General features: G+C 41.7%; 2 protein-coding genes across 6 annotated transcripts in view; one reads left to right on the forward strand and one right to left on the reverse strand.

Moving 5' to 3' along the window:
• RNF11 (ring finger protein 11) overlaps nucleotides 1-4,575 on the forward strand; it is a 30,472-nt gene extending 25,897 nt beyond the window's left edge. The window contains exons 2-3 of the mRNA XM_032118599.1: nucleotides 2,806-2,975; nucleotides 3,359-4,575. Of these exons, the coding sequence (XP_031974490.1) occupies nucleotides 2,806-2,975; nucleotides 3,359-3,530 (342 nt within the window). The 3' untranslated portion in view covers nucleotides 3,531-4,575. The remainder of the gene's footprint in view (nucleotides 1-2,805; nucleotides 2,976-3,358) is intronic.
• An 842-nt stretch (nucleotides 4,576-5,417) lies between these two features.
• TTC39A (tetratricopeptide repeat domain 39A) overlaps nucleotides 5,418-16,347 on the reverse strand; it is a 51,660-nt gene continuing 40,730 nt past the window's right edge. For 4 of the 5 annotated variants that reach the window (XM_032118595.1, XM_032118598.1, XM_032118597.1 and 1 more), the window contains one exon: nucleotides 12,336-14,179. In XM_032118595.1, the coding sequence (XP_031974486.1) occupies nucleotides 14,059-14,179 (121 nt within the window). In that variant the 3' untranslated portion in view covers nucleotides 12,336-14,058. Of the gene's footprint in view, nucleotides 9,463-10,154; nucleotides 14,180-16,347 lie in introns of those variants that run through there. The other variant, XR_004241903.1, reaches the window with a different exon arrangement.

The following is a 16,347-nucleotide window of genomic DNA, read 5'->3' on the forward strand; positions in this document are numbered from 1 at the left end:
TTCTCTGCATTCACGAGCGTGAGGACGTCGTGGTGAAAGACACCACCATTTTCACCCAGTTACTCCTCTGACAAGAGGTTCTTGTCTAGAATGTGAAATTGTAGAAGCCCCCAGCTGGTGACTATAAATTCCTGCCTTAATGGGCTGTGTCAGACACGTCGGGGGGGTGGCTGTGCCGGGAGGGAACCTGAGACGGGATGCCAAAGGGAGGAGTTTCCATCCAGCGCTGGCAGTCGGGAAAGCATTGGTGTGTTTGGCACGAGAAGGGAGCCGGGGGTCCCTCCAGCCCCTCTGCAGGGAAGGTGACACCCAGGGGAGAGGGGCACTGCAATAACGCACAAGTGGCTTCCCCAGCTACAGGGTCCCTCAGTGGTCACACACAAGTGCCTGTAAAAGATTAGAACAACAGAATGAAGTTTCATTCTTGTCTGGCCTATCACAGGTTTAAAAGTTGTGTTAATTTCCTGTCCAAAACTTAACCAAGGCAGTTGTTGGTTGGGCAGTGTGTGACTGTTGCTCACTTCAGAGTTGTCCAGATGTGACTGTTCTAACTCACAGCAGATTCTTACTTAATGGTTTCCTTTTGCTGTATCATTTTTGCTGAGATGATCAGTTTGCTGTTCTTCTGTTACAGATATTCACTGTCAGTTTTCATTGCTACTTTCAGACATTTTGAGGATTTCTTGGATCTTTTGTCCTCCTGTTTTTGCCTTTCATCAAATTTCTGCATTATCACTTGGAGCTGTGGCTTAGGCCAGGGCAGCTGTATTAAGTACAGTTTCCTCCCCTCCTCCTGCCCATGTAGGCACCAACCTGTGCTGTGCCTGTGATTTGTTGTACTGTTCCTCTTTTTTCCTAGATGTGAAGGAGGATCTCTCTCCTGAGAGAGTGTTCTCTACATCTGTGTAAAAAGTAAAGGAGGTAGCAGTAGTGTCTTCTGCTATTGCTTTAATAACCTGTTCAAAGAAGTACAGCAAAGCCCTGAGAAAAAAAAAGTTACTGATAGTTTGTGGTGTTAAGTTCTTGAAACATAAAACCAGGACCAGGCTCTGCTTTGAGCTGAAGTGTTCAGTGCAGGGGGTCTGCAGCATTTGTCAGGGGAAAATGCTTTATTTTGCTGGCACCACAGGCTGCACTTTCGGAATACTGTTATATCTGACAGGCCAGTCCTAGGTTCAGCCAGTGCTTTTCTCTCTTCAGATGATGATTAGAGAATAGATAATTTAAAACACTAAAAGGCAGCTGATCCAAAAGAATTCTGTGAAATACAGTTCAGAGTAGTCAGGAAATTAATCACTTGGAGAACCCCTGGCGTTCTGTCTTTTGAACCTTCTCATAATTCCTCTGAGTTCTGCCAGGAAATCAGAGGGGGAAATCCTCATGTAGCTAAATTAAGAGATGACTGTGAATTTTACCCCACAGCTGAATTGCCAGTGGCAGGCACTGTGTTCAATGAAGAATTGCCAGGCAGACTTGTATCTGTAATTAGCATTTCTCACAAGCAAGGGCTTCTGCTGCTGGGTGGCACCAGCAAGAGGCTGCTCACTCCTGGGACAGCTTTCTCCTGGCCTTCCAGGAGTCCTGGCTGGCTGTCCACTTGCTGTGATTCCTGGCAGTGAAAGGAGAAGGGCTTTATTGGGTTTGACAAATGCAATGTTACATGTGGGAGGTGACCTGTGCGCCTCAGCTGCACACACCTGCCCTCGGCTGGCTCAGCTTGTACCAGTGTCCTCTGAAACAGCAAATTTGGCATTTGCCAAACAGATGATTCGGTGCATTGTGTATCTGATGCAGCAGGTTTATTTTCAGACACATCTATATGTTGATTGTTTTTCTGCTGTTTAAGAAGAGCCATTAAAATGGGCCTCTTGCAAGAAATTGCCTCCCTGTTAACAGCAGATTTATGGCTACTGGCCAATACTGTCCTAATAGTGTATCCTGTTCAAAATTGGTATTTATGTACCAAAAAATGCTTTAAAAGCAAGTAAATGAAATACCATGTTAATATAAATGTTAGTGAAAATATCTGATCTAAAGTTCATTAATATTTAAAAGAAGCTTCTGAGAATGTGGTCGAGGAAGGACTACGCAATAGCTGTATGTTGCCTATATTTTTTTTGAAAATATATACCTCAAACATATCAATAGTTGAATCCAGCTTGGGAGAACTTGTAAAGTCATATTAGTATATGAGAAGAAACATAAAACTTGGGTTACTTACTTAAGCTGTTGTCTGTATTATCCAGGTGACACTCTTTTAACACATGAGAATTAAATCTACAGTTCTGGATTTAAGCTTGTGTGGCCCAAACAGTTCACATAAATTTTAATTACTACAGAATAAGTAAAACCTTCCTCTCTAAAAATTTTGGGAGTAGGCAGCGTCCTCATCTTGCCAAAGAATTTTTCCTAAATGTAAAAAAAAAAAGAAAAAATCATAGAATCTACTTTCAGTTGCAGATACTGGGGGCTCTTCCTCAGTCCTTACACTGCTCAGTTCTGTACCTTAGCACTTTCCTAGGTGCCCGTAAGGTTTATTTGCCTGCTGGCATGTGGAGTTTCTTGTCCATGTGTCTCCTGTATGAACAATTCCTGGAGATCAAAAGCTTTTGCAGAGAACCACCATGAACAGCTCCTTGCTCAAATACTGCCCTCAGTTCTTATTCTCAGTATAATTATAGCCCCAAAATTGCAAAGTAGGAGTGGGAGTTCGTACAAATATTTGTAGGACTGTGAATTGTACTGTGCTGTGGAAGGCTAGGAAAGCCTCAGAGGTGGTTTTTAATGGAAATATTTTGATTTTAGGAGCAGGTGCCTGTTCCTGTGTATCACCCCACGCCAAGCCAGACTCGCCTGGCCACGCAGCTGACGGAAGAGGAGCAGATCCGGATAGCGCAGCGGATCGGCCTCATCCAGCACCTTCCCAAAGGAGTCTATGACCCCGGCAGAGACGGCTCCGAGAAGAAGATCCGAGAGTAAGTCCCAGGGACTGAATGGAAGGGATGTGGCTGTTGCCTTGGTTTGTGATGCTGCCCTGGGATACCTGACCTTGTCATCCCGGGTTTGCCTTATTTTCAGGGACTGTAATTTCATGTAGTTTTCTAAAAGAAAATAAAGCCCTGCAGAAGGCTGATGTGATGAGTGCCATCCCTGCCCAGGGTAGGGGGTTGGAACTCCACGGGCTCTAAGGTCGCTTCCAACCCAAACCACTCTATGACTCTGAGGCTCTTTCCTTTATCTTATGCAAGGATACCCCTCACAGTATCTACAAATACTAAAAGCATCCAGAAATAGATATTACTGTTTTTCATTTCCAGTTTGGTAACAGCAGCTTAAATATTTTATTTTCCCCCCCCAGATGTGTCATTTGTATGATGGACTTTGTTTATGGGGACCCTATCCGATTTCTGCCGTGCATGCACATTTACCACCTGGACTGTATAGATGACTGGTTGATGAGATCCTTTACCTGTCCATCCTGCATGGAGCCAGTGGATGCAGCACTGCTTTCATCATATGAGACTAACTGAGCCAGGGTTTCTCTACTGAACCTTCAAGGAGACCATCCACTTCAATGGGTTTGATCCTTTTGTCATTCAGCCCAAAGAGCCAGGAATTAGGAATTAAGATCATGCACAAAGTATACATTTCCTAATAAATAAATAAAAAAATATTCCTGAATGGCTGCAAATATTGGAAAACATAGTATTTTAGAGACTATAGAAAAGTAGGTTGTTATTTTTAATGTAAAGCCTTGACCCACCATTGTCTTTTAATGTTTGTTCTTACACCCATATATAGGAATTGTGTAAAGTGTTACAGCAACTGTAAATGTTAAAACTGCGTGTATCCAATTTTATTAGCAGCAAGATAAGAGTATTTTTTTTCCTAAATAAAGTAACCAGTTCTGTTCTGATTCTTTTCACAAGTCCTGGCATTTGGGTCAAGGCTTTATTGAAATCTACATTTTATAACACTGGCACAAAGAAATAGTTTTAAGCTTGTTTGCACAGTTCTTTTTTTTTTTTTTTCCATTGGAGATGGAATTCATTGCCTTAGGTCTTTTTAATAGTGTATTGTTATTGTTGGGCTGGCTCTATGCTTGAAAACCAGTTTATTTATAACCTGTTAAAAGTGCTATATTTTGTTTGCAGTTAGGAATATGCAGACTTCAAAGTGATCTCCTAGCTTGTAAGCAAACTGAGATGCATTATCCCTTTTCTACAAGTGATGCAGATTATGAAGATATGACACAAGTCCTGCAGTGAAACTGTGGTTTCATGGGGTTTTTTTATAACTTCCTTCGGTTTTGATGAAATAACAGTCCTTAAACTTTAATATGTGACCTTTAACTTGATCAGATTTAAAGTGGGCCAGATGAACAATAAATAGTTAAGCTGCCATAACTGAAAAAAAATATATTTGGAACTAATGTAGTGTTAGCATTGATTGCTTATTCTACTTTTTTCTTCCTAAAAATGGTTGTCTTGGATCATAGCAAATGGATACTGCATCTCTCGTTCTTGTAGTTCTTAGGCTATCAGAAGTTAAGAATAAACATACTGTATCTCAGTCTCCTGGATTAAATGTATCTGTTGAGCCCTGCTGGCTGACACATCAGTCCACTGAACAGGAATGAACACAGAGAGGAGAAAAATAGACTTTGTTCTGCACATAAATGCAAAGTTTATATAAACACAGAGTGTCAGGGTAGCAGTGGAGGGGCAAACAGTCCTGCTATAGCCAGAATCACACAATTTCCTGATTTCTGTAGCAAACAGTATGTGCTTGTTATGAGAAGCTCCAGCAAAGAGTGTAGCTGAAAAGACCTTTTACCACTTAGCATGGCTTTTTCCCCTTTTTTCTTCTCCCCCACTCCCTTAATGTACCTACTGTGACTTCTGTGCATTCAGTGCCACCCTGACAGTGAGAAGACCCTGGTCTTGTGAAGTGAAACACAGTCTCAAGCTAACCACAGCAGACAGGGGGATGTTCGTTGATTGTGTTCCAGCTATAGTTTGAGTTCTTGATACAACAAGTTGTGTTTCAAGACCCAGGTCCTTGGAGGACTTAGTGCATTTACAGTAGAGGAGAATTGTAATTCTGTGGGTTATGGATAACTGGTCAGCACAATGGAGAGTCAACATTTGTTTGTTATTCCTGCAGCTGACAGCACCCTGCTCCCTTAGAGAAGAACTCCAAGGAGCAGTCAAAAGGAACTGAAAACACTCTGCAGTTCTCAATTCACTCAAATGGCCACACATTTATCTGGACACAATGTTTTTGCTGAATTCATACATACCTAATTACATGGATCAAAATCTGGGAAGAGAGACCTGAAGTTGTGCAATATCATTGTTCCTTTTCATCATTCCGTGTGTGTTCCTTTGTGTCCTCCTTTTTGTCTGTTTGTTTCAGGGGTTGGGTTCTTTTTTTTTTTTTTTTTTGGTAAAACAATGTCCACATTAAGTATTCATTTCTTTATCTTGTTAAAACTGGCAAATGAACAATTTGAAAAAAACAGTGTTGTCATGGTGGTATTAGTCTTTATTTATTACAAGACTTGATTAAGAAAGATTTAAAAGAAGTAGAAAGTGATAGATTACTGAGCTGAATGCTTTCCTAGGCAGCTGACACCTGAGCAGCTGAACTTTAACACTGATACTGACTGGGCTAAGGGAAGAAATTACTTTTATTAAAGTACTCGTTAAATAGCAAAAAGATGTGAAGGGGTAAAACTGGAGCTGATGACACAAGAACAGTCCAAAAAAGTTCAAAGTTTAGCTTAAAGACAAATGTGTAAATATAACAAATAAATCAATTATTTTTCAAGTTTTTAGGTACAATACTGTTCTGAGTGATTTCTAATTCAAAGACTAATTGATCTGAATTTAATGCAAAATAATGTATAACCTGAATTTTAGCTACAACTGTGGAACCAGATCTGTGTCTTATTTCTACCATGTATAAGATGAAGATACATTTATCTCCTGTCCTAGAGGTGTCTAACAAATTACTTGCACTTCAAACACCTTAAGACAGTCCAGCACAGCACAGCTGGTTCCAACTGGAGTCTCCTGAAGCTGAGTGAGGGGAAGGAGTTGGCTCTGACTCACCTGGACCTGTTCACCCAACGCCAGGGTGGGCAGGCCCATAGAAAAATGCAAAGCAGTTTGAAGGAAAAACCAAACAAAAAAGCCTCTTACAGCCACTGTGTGCAAGTACCTGAGTTTGGAGGTGCTTGACAGCCCTCAAGAGCTGTTGCTTTAAAGCATTTTCATAGGGCCCATGCACTGTGATGAAAGCACTGAGTGCAGTGATGTCATTTGTAATTCAGAACTGCAAGTGGCACAGCAGCCCTGGCAGAGACCCAGGGAGGGCTGGGGGATCACCATGCTCCATTTCAGCGGTGCGAGGGACACCGAGTGTGAAAGCCCACACGCAGCAGGTCAGCGCCACCACATCACTGCTGTCCCCTCCACAGCCAGAGCTGCTGCAGAACCAGCAGGGAGGGAGGGCAGCACCTGCATCCAGGAGGCACAGCAAGGATGTGGTTGGGTTCCACTTGCAGATTAGAGTAGGAAATGGATTTTCTCTCATACGTCAGAAGGAAACTCCCACAAACCTGAGGCCAGAGATATAATGATGAGTAAGGAATACTCAGTTTTATACAGACCTTTATGCTTAAAAATTGTTGCATGCTACAGGAGTTACCACTTTAATCATTTCACATCTAAGGATGGTAATCCTTATTACTTGTTGCCAGTTCATTATGTAAATCTGGGGGAGAATCATACATTAACAAACAAACCCAGCCCAGAGCATTTCTTTCTGAGGAATATGAGCCACATAAGGGTTTAAAAGCTCCTACAGTCTTGCAGCTTCCCAGGGCTGAAAGCAATTCTGTGTTTGGAAGGCTGACAGTCTCCCTTTCCAGTGGCAGAAGGGTACATTTCTGGGCTGAGGGATTACGAAACACCTGAACTTACTTCAGTTGCCACAGTTTTAGGACTTCAACATTTCCTGTCCTTGTGCAATCGTGGTAAGGATGAAAACTCTTTTGAGTCAGACTGCCAGTGAAATAAATAACAAGATGGCTGAAACCAAACATACAGGATCTCTCAGCAGTTAAATCCTGGATTAAAAGGACTCAGGAAAAAAGTGGATGCTGGCTGATTACAAACACAGTTTGTTACAGACGCCACATTTTTATTAAAAACATACATTCTAGTTGACAACCTATAAAACACATGAATCAAAGCTGTTCAGAAGAACCCTTTTTGACTTAATATCCAAAATAAAAATTAGATTCAAGGATTAACTTTTCTTTTTATAGAGCATTTGACTTTGAAGAATATAATTTATGCTAACCATCCTTTGCAGATTATCTTGCATTTAAACCTGTTCTGGGATAAGAGTTTGGGGCTTTGGAATTCTTGGTATGAAATGCAAAGTTAATGCTTTGTGATAAAGAGAGCAGTCTAAACATACTCTGCTAAAGTATCTTTTTGATTTAAGCAAAAGGAATAACTGTATTCTCATGCTAGGAACTGATTCATTAAACATCCACTCTGCACTGACACTTTGCTAAGTAAAAGCTGCAGAGAGGAGTTTATAATGAAGAAATCCTTTGTGCAAAGCCCTTTCTGTGTTCTCACAGCACCGAGGTATTTGCTTACTCAGCAAGAGGGGCCCAGCCACACCGAGCGTGCACAGAGAGCCCCCAGCCCTCCTCTGTCCTCGCAGCTGGAAAACAAGCACCAGAAACTTCAGAAAACTGCTCTTTTCAGCACCAACCCCTACAAAACATTTGTCTTTCTTTCCAAGAAGGCATTTCAAGAGCTCTGCACACAGCAGTAAACAGATTCACCACACACACCACACGGGCCCTGGCTGCCCACACCGAGCGCTTTCCCAGCCTCACTTTGCTTCCTCACTGCACTTTTGCCAGGGCTCTCACTGCACCATGACAGACAAACTTCACCTTTTCAGCATCTTTTGCCCATGCTTCTGCCACATTAGCAGGAGCTGCCTGTGTAATCCAGGATTCACGCTGGGGAAGCAGATTGAGGCAGGCAGACAAGGCAAGAATTCAAGGGGGGAAAAGATGAATCGCTCCAAAACTTTTCTGAGCAGGACAGAGCCGTTCCAGGCACTGTCCCACTGAGGCAGAGCTCTGCTACTCCAGAGTGAAAACTGATGCCCTTCAAATCTAGAGCATAAAACTGCATTTTTGTGAGGTTACCCCACTGAAGGGCTCTTGCTAGATTGCCTTTTTGCCTTGGGATTCCTTCTAGAAGGCTGCAAACTGCACAGTCCTGCAGTGTGATCCTGCTGCAAACCATTAGTAAAGGCCTTTAACATCTGCATTTTCCTCAGCCATCATCAAAGCTTTCTTTTCTTTTCTTTTTAAAGTATCTTGCCTTTTTGAAGTCCTGAATTTAATAATTTGTTCAAGCAGTTCTGATAACTTTTCAAAAAGCTGTGGCTCCAGAACCTGTTACCACTGTGTGTGAGTATACATACATAGATGTTTTATGTATATTTATATATGCATTTCTTTATGTATGTGTGTGTGTGACAGATCAGACAACAGAGCTGTAGCAAAGGCACTATGCATGAAATTCCTGCTGTTCCTTAGAAAAACCAACATTTATTTGCATCAAATAAATGATGAGCCCAGCCAGCATCACAGAATGGAAACCTGAGTCATGTATCCACAAGCCATAAGAATGAAAGGCAAATCAAATTTTTCACAATTGTATCAGTCATTGGAATAATCTCCCCAGGTAATGTTAGATCTCCCAACACTGGACACTTCTAAGATTCAGCTGGACAGGGTGCACGACCACCTTGTCCAGCCTCCGCTTTTGGCAAGAAAGGTTGGACCACATGATCCTTGAAGTCCCTTCCAACCTGGTATTGTATCTACGACTGAAATATCAAAACTGTAACTGGCACTGATTTTTGCTTCTAAAAACCTCTGCAGCTGCATAACCTTAGTGGTGGTAACAGCAGTGCTGGGTACTGTGCCCAGGTAAGATGACATTGAACGTGAGTCACGTAATTCTAGGATCCTCTGGAGTTAACAGCATTGCTTCACTCCCCAGAATGATTTACTGAACTCCACTGAAATACAGTTCCTATTCTACATCTGCGGAGCATAGACAGCTGCAGGCATCTCACACCAGCACCTTTGCCAAAACATCAGGGAAAGCACCACATTCACAAAGCACCAGCTCACCCTGGGACTGCCCCTGTGACAACTGACACCAAGCACAGCCCCGGGGCTCTGGCACTGCAGACAAACATCCCACACAGCTCCAACACCAAGGATGATGTTCTTACCTTCACACCTGTGTGCTGCAGGATAAAAGGAATGGAAAGAGGAAAACTGTCCAGAGTATTGGGGTTTCTGCGTATCTTCTCTTCCCACCACATCACTGCTGCTCCTATACTTCGCTAAGTATAGAGATATATATATATATATGTATATATATAAAAAACACAAAATAAACTTTTCTTTGCCTTTTTTTTTTAAATTTTAAAATTTTTTAATTGCCCATAAAAAGAGCATGAAGAGGGCTATGACTGCTCCATTTTGTATTTTCTGTAAAACCGTCAAGGAGAGAGAAAGCAAGTAGACTTTATTGCAATGCATAATTCTAAAAAGACATTTTGCCTATGCTTAGCCAGCAATGAAAGTAAGTAGGTCCTGAGATTTTAAAAAACCACAGAAAATAATGGAGCACAGCCCAGTCCTACAGAAGCATGGCTGAATTTGAGCAAACACTATGCAGTATTTACCACAGTGCAATGCAGGTATTTATTAGTTCTGTTGCTAATCATAAATCTTAGAGACAGGAATTGACTGCGCACGTCCTTAAAAGAAAGTACTTGTGGGGTTTTTTTAAACACCTGAAGCAAACCTAGATAGCATCTTTAAAAAATACTCTATGATAACAAATCATTCAATTAAAACACTTGTTGGTACACGCTTTGCACGTAATCTGCCACCAAAATGTATTTGCAGAACATAATGAGAAAAGAAGCAAGTTCATTTCTAGTCTGTTCAGGTTTTCCCAATCTCATTCATCAGTGACGTTGCCAACCATTACCCATTTTCCTGTAGAGCCGTAAACAACATGACTCACCTCTTTATCTTCTCCTCTTCCTCCCAGAGGGGAAACAGTGTTGAATGCATTGTTTTGGTCACTTCATATACATTTGCTTTGCTGCTGTGTTTTTATGCATGAGAAGGCAAAGTAACACATCTTGCAGGTGGAACTGGAGGCTGTGTGTTGTATTTAAACTCCTGGGAGTGCTTTTTGCATTCTGGGACTGACCTGTAGGAAAGCCTTGTCTCACACAGAGGAGCATTAGCTGACGTCCCTGTTGGGCCAGAGGCACACAAGCTGTCAGCCTGTGAGCTTTTAGTCTTGGACCCAGGCCACAGATAACAAAAAATACTAAAGCACTCAATACAGCATTTAATGCCAAAACCAGTGTGAAAGGGGAGAAAATGTTTGATATGATCCTGTTCTACGCTGCTGTATTTCATAAAATGTGATTTCCTAAGCCAAGTTTTGAGGTGTAAACAGCCCGAGGCCAGGCACAGTCAGAAGGGGACAGTCCTTAAACCATCCATCCTTGATGGCACATGTGAACTGTTGATTGCAATAGAACTGTGTGTCAGTAAGCAAAGCAGGCTCCCGTGCCACAGGTGGAGTTGAGCAATTATAAGTGTGTGTTTCCAGATCACAGTAGTTCTGTACCATGTTTGTGGCTTCATCAAATTCTCTTCTAGCCATCCAGAAAAGCTGTGACCATATTCAGTTCCAGCCCAGTGTCCTTTGCCCAACAGCTTGTATCTCATCTCATGTTACTTACAGGAGCTGGGAGCTGATGCAGTTGCACCTCATCAGACCTCAGCAGGAGCTGCTGGCTCTTCAGCCCCTCTCTTCCCTCAGTTCAGTGAGAGACCTTGCATGCAGGGATTCCACATAACAGAGCCCATGATAAAAGGGGTGCCCCTTTTACTGCCTTGCCCTTCCTGCCAGCACCACTTTCAGGTGAGAGCATTATCCCCTGGGGCGCCATGGCCACTGCTGCAGATATCCAGGAAACTGAGAACGAATTTCTCCCCCTCCTTGGTTACTGGCAGGAAAACACTTACTAGTGCTAGTTTAAAAAAAATGCATTGAAAAAGAAATAAAGTTTGTAGGTTTTATGATAAAGGTCCTACCAAGTGCAGAAAACTTTTCTGCTGTCTGAGTTAGTAATTTTTGTCTTTGGATAACATCTCTGGCTTTGCTGAAGATGGGGAAGAGCTGATTGCAGCAGTTGTTGGCTAAAGATGGTGCACAGAGTGGGTTTCTCAAGCATTGCTCAGACAGTTCAGTATTTGAATGCAGAAGGAACTGCTCTTTCTGCAGTTGAGGTGTTGACTATATCCATCTGCAGTAGTACTTCCATTTCCTGAATCTTGGCCCATGCTTCAATCTCTGATGTACAATTCCATGACAATATCCACTATTTTCTGCTAAGTGAATACCCTGAGGTGAGAACTCACACATTTGTGTTTCCCCTGATTCACTGCATTTGGGACTCCAGACTGAGGAAGCAATTTACTGTCCTGCAGAGCTGCTCCAGGCACCATGCAGAGAAATGGAAAAACCAGCCCAGCATCAACCTTCCAGCCCAGATTGACCCCACGGAGTCTGGATGCCTGCCATGGAGGAGCACCAAAATGAAGGAACTGATGAGCAGAGTGATGTTGGGCAATTCAAAATATAATACACCAAAAACTTACACAGTGACAATGTACCAGACCTTCCACTCATCTTTTCCTCAAGTGAATCCATACTGTTACAGTCCATAAATCCTCATTGCATAAGGAAGGTGATTATTTCCTATGGCTTGGGAGCCAAGGAGTCAAACATCACAGTGAACTACAAAGCACTCAGCTGAAGCTGCAGATGAGGTCTACAGTGCAACTGGTGCTGGTGTTTGACTAGAGGAGACTAGGAAAGTCTTAGGAAGGCAATGAAAAGCTTAGGAAAATCTTGGGATTTTCATTGCTGCAAAGCATCAGGGAAGCTGGCTGAGTATCACACAGTACATCCTTTGTGTGATGTATCTAAGATCAGGCAAAACCAAGTTGTGGGTGAAATTTCAAAGACAAGAAATAAATCTACACTCAGAAGGATTGTTCGGTTTCTGCAAAGTACAATTTATGCTAATTTTCACATGGCATTGCTTGCTTAAAAGATGCTAAGGCTGCCAAAATATTTGAAAAGGACACAACTGGAAGAAGAGGCGTTATATGCATGAAGTAGAACAAGAAACTTTTTTTATTCTATACAAAGAATGACTGAATTTTTACACTGAAGTCTTGATGTGCAGCTTGTAAATAGCGTAACTGTTTATACCGAATTTTGTCTGAATCGAGACATTTATCTGAACTGAATTTATCTGAGAAAGTCACTTTAAAAATGCGTTTTCCATCTATCATTTTAACTTGGAAAGACTTTTATAAAGGGTATCTATTTTTAAGACAATGCAAGTTCTCCTTGTTGAGGAACTGGTGGTTCTGTCTCCTTGCATATTAATTTACAGTTATAAAACAATTTCATTTCCTTTGAGGAGGCAAAAGCAGAGCTATAAACTGTCAATTTTCTCTTCTGCTGGGAACAATCACTTTAGAAAGGATATTCACTGTGAGGTACATAGATATGAATCTTCCTGACAAACATCTCCATTGGAGAAAAAGGGCTCTCAGAAGACCTCCCATCTCCACCCATCAGAATGGGTAATGGGGAAGAAGCTCTTTCAAAAGGGAGGTAGAAGCGTGCCCCAAAACCCCAGAGGCATACAGACATGGAACCAGCCTGGAGAACAGCAACCACAAGTCAAAGCTGTGGTACCACTGACTTCACCAGTTTTGCAGCAAAGCAGGAATTCCATGGCGTTGGAAAGCAGACCAAGCTCATTGCTCTATTCTCAAAGCCCCTTACACAGGAAATCTCCCAAAAGATCAATCAAGAGCAAAAAGATAAAGGGCTCTCCTTTGTGCTGAGGGAGCCTGCTCCAGCCCCGGCTTCCTCCCACAGGGAACATCAGCCTCTTGCAACATGGACATGTCAGCTTGGGAATCCTAAAAACAGCCACTGTAGGAAGGGATGGGCTGTCACAGTAACTCCAGAATCGCTCCAGCCACTGCAGTGTTGCCATTTCTTAAATGACCTTCAAGGACTTGTGCTTTAAATTTGACATAAGCTTCAGATCATGTTCATTCTGACAGAAGACATTTCCTAAGAACCTTCCATTGTCAAAGAAGAAGTGATGCAGTTTTATACTGTCACCACCTTTCCCCCTGCAATCCTCAGTAAATTAATTCAGCTGCTACAAGCAGCAGACTTGACAGGAAAACCAAACTAAAGAAAAAGTCAAGGTACTTGCATAAGAGAGACCATTCTTTTCACCAGCAGGTTTCTTACAGAGGCAAAAATGGGGCTGGTAAAAGCTGGTATAGAGAAGCTTTCTGTGCACAACTAGAAACGCCCAGGATCCAGAGCTCCTCCCTGCTGTGAGATTTTCTCACACCATTCCAACTAAGCAGGTACTGGGAAAAAGCAATGTTTTCCTTTTCAACTCCAGGTAGTATGGATCCAAACAAACATTTAGAATTAACTGAGATTAAATCTGGAAATCTTAAAGTTTTGCTGTTTGTTTTTTTTTCAAATGTTCCCCTTTCACTAAGCAAGCTACAACATAATGTTGCGAACACAAGAGAAAGGCACACGATTGAAAAATGAATTACACAGATGTAAGTATTCAAAAAGCCACTGTTGGAAAAACAATATTTTTCAGGGTTATGGTTGGTTTGAGAGATTTTTTGTCATGTTATTACACTAGATTAATGTTTTATGCATCACCTTTGAAATTTTAAGTTATTTGGTTTTTCACTGACTTGAAAGAGAAGGAAAAATAAATCTAAAGTGTTGGTAATTTTCTGCACCAAATTTTGCAACAAACAGAACATCAAAGAAGAAAAAGTTACGACACTGCTGAGGCTCCACAGTGCATTCCATTTTCTGGGGTGGATTTGGCTTGGTGCAGGGCAGCTTGAATTCTGAAATGTGTCCTTGTTTCCATGGAGTAATTCTTGTAGTTTTGTCTGAAACAAAAGAAGATCCACTCTGATGAATATATATATTTTAAACATTTCCAAGTTATCTTTGTATTACTGTTTTAAGCAAAACAACTGTAGACAGCAAAAAAGCCTTTCTTCGCAAGCTCCTTTGTTGCCTACTCTAAAATACAAGGCATGTGTTCCTGGCCAAACAAGGCAGCTCTTTGTTCTTTATTTGTAATTCCACTGTCTGGCAATTACCAGAAAAATATAGCTTAATAAGAAATTGAATCTGATCCACTCAATCAAAATACTGAGTCCATATTAATTATCTGTAACATCCACTTAGTTTACATTCAGAAATTAGAATTTCCCCCCCCCTCAAAGTATAACTGACAGATTTGAATACAAATATTTTCAGCATTAAAAAAAATCATTTTAATAAGGTAGACTCATTTCAAGAAAGTAAAGAGGAGAGGGGGGAAAAAAAAAAAAAGAGAGAGAGAGAGAGAAAGAGAACCTGTCCTGATCCAGAGGAGGGGAACATCCCCATCTCCATCCTATGTTTGCCAACAAATACTGTGTGTAGGAAATGAAGGCAGACAATTTGCTGCTCCAGAGCTTGGAAAGAGAAAGTGGGCACACACCAGATTCCATATCAGCTTTTGAGGAGCAATTCACCATCCCAGGGAAGACTAGCAGGATTTCCACCACACACATCTAGTGCCTGGCTCCGCACTGTCATCTGCCTATAGTTTCCAGTAGCTCTGTCATGCTCTAAAGAGTTACTGGAGCATTCAAAGAATCTGTATTTTCATGGAAAAGCTTATATAAAAAACCAAAAAATTTTCCCCAGGACCACATAGAAAGTGCAGATCCTACTTAGTAGGAATTAGCATGTCAGCTCCTACAGGATGGATACAGAATCCAGATACAAAAGAGGATTAGACCATGCTAATTTTCTTGTAGAAGATATTTGTCATCTTTACAGAAACATAACATTAAGTATTAAACTCTGTGTATCTTAACAGCCTTTCAGTTCGGAATTCATAATTCAAACCAAGCATGGCAGCGTGGTATCTGTCTGTGGCAGTGCCAGTCTCTTGGTGAAAACCAGGAATTCCATGCCCATCCTACACCAGCTTATAATTTTATGTATGCAACACTCAAGAGGCTGACTGAGAAAAGGAGGTGGCGAGGTTCTGCTGTGTGCTGATTTGAAACCCCTTGAAGTTTTTCCTTTAAATTAAATAGATTTTGTCATGCAGAGCCTGTATTTCTCATGAGTACACTGATATTCTTGTTTGTAGTTTACAGTCATACAAATAGAAATATTTCCATGCATGACCAAGCCAAAACTGTTTATCATCTCGTCCCACTCTTTCTCCCAGAGCTGAGGATCCAAGCCAGCAGCAGTATGTGGATTTAGGTCAGGCAAATCAAGCGTCATGCACCAGCCAAGCGCTTGCCTGCGCTCCTGCCAACTGCAAACAGAATTCTGCAGCCCCAACCCCACCAACGCCCTGCTCTCCCTCTCGTGGCTGCTGAGACACTCAGTGTTTGTAGCTGAAAGCTCATAAACACAGAGCATTTTAATGCCACAGGTAGAAATGTAAGAGCTGCACTTTTATTTATGACTGACTGAAACAAGGGGTTTTGTAATGAGGGTTTTTTTTTTGCATGTCACAACAGTGTTCAAGAGTTCTTTGAGCACAGCAAGTCTGAGTAGCAGCTTTCAGACACTGGGCAACAGCACATTTTTCAGAGTTGCTGTCTGCTGGTGCACCCCTTTAATCCAAACACCTTCTCCTGAGGGGACCTGAGACACATTCAGAGCTGCCAGGGAAATGTGCAATGGCCAAGCAGCAATGACAGAAGTTCCAGCTGTAATCAGCAGCTCCAAATCATTCATTTCTAGAGCTCTCCTTAAGAGAGATGTGAACAAAGGAAATGAGGACAGGAGAGGTGTGTTTAGAGGAACATGAAGCCAGTTGAAACACTTTCCACTGCACTTTGCTAATGCAATTTTTGCTGCTCTTAGTATCTTCCATGAGTCTACAGAGAACCAGGCTCACAAGCACAGGAGATTAAGGATTGCAATATTTTAATTTTTGTGCTGACAGGCTTTTGCCATAATCTTTGGTAGGCTTGATTTGCTACTCTGACTTGCAGAGTGGCCTGACTTGGACAAAAAACAACATAGAAACTCTGTG

Source organism: Corvus moneduloides, chromosome 9 (assembly GCF_009650955.1).
Source record: "Corvus moneduloides isolate bCorMon1 chromosome 9, bCorMon1.pri, whole genome shotgun sequence".
Classification (NCBI taxonomy): Eukaryota; Metazoa; Chordata; class Aves; order Passeriformes; family Corvidae; genus Corvus; species Corvus moneduloides.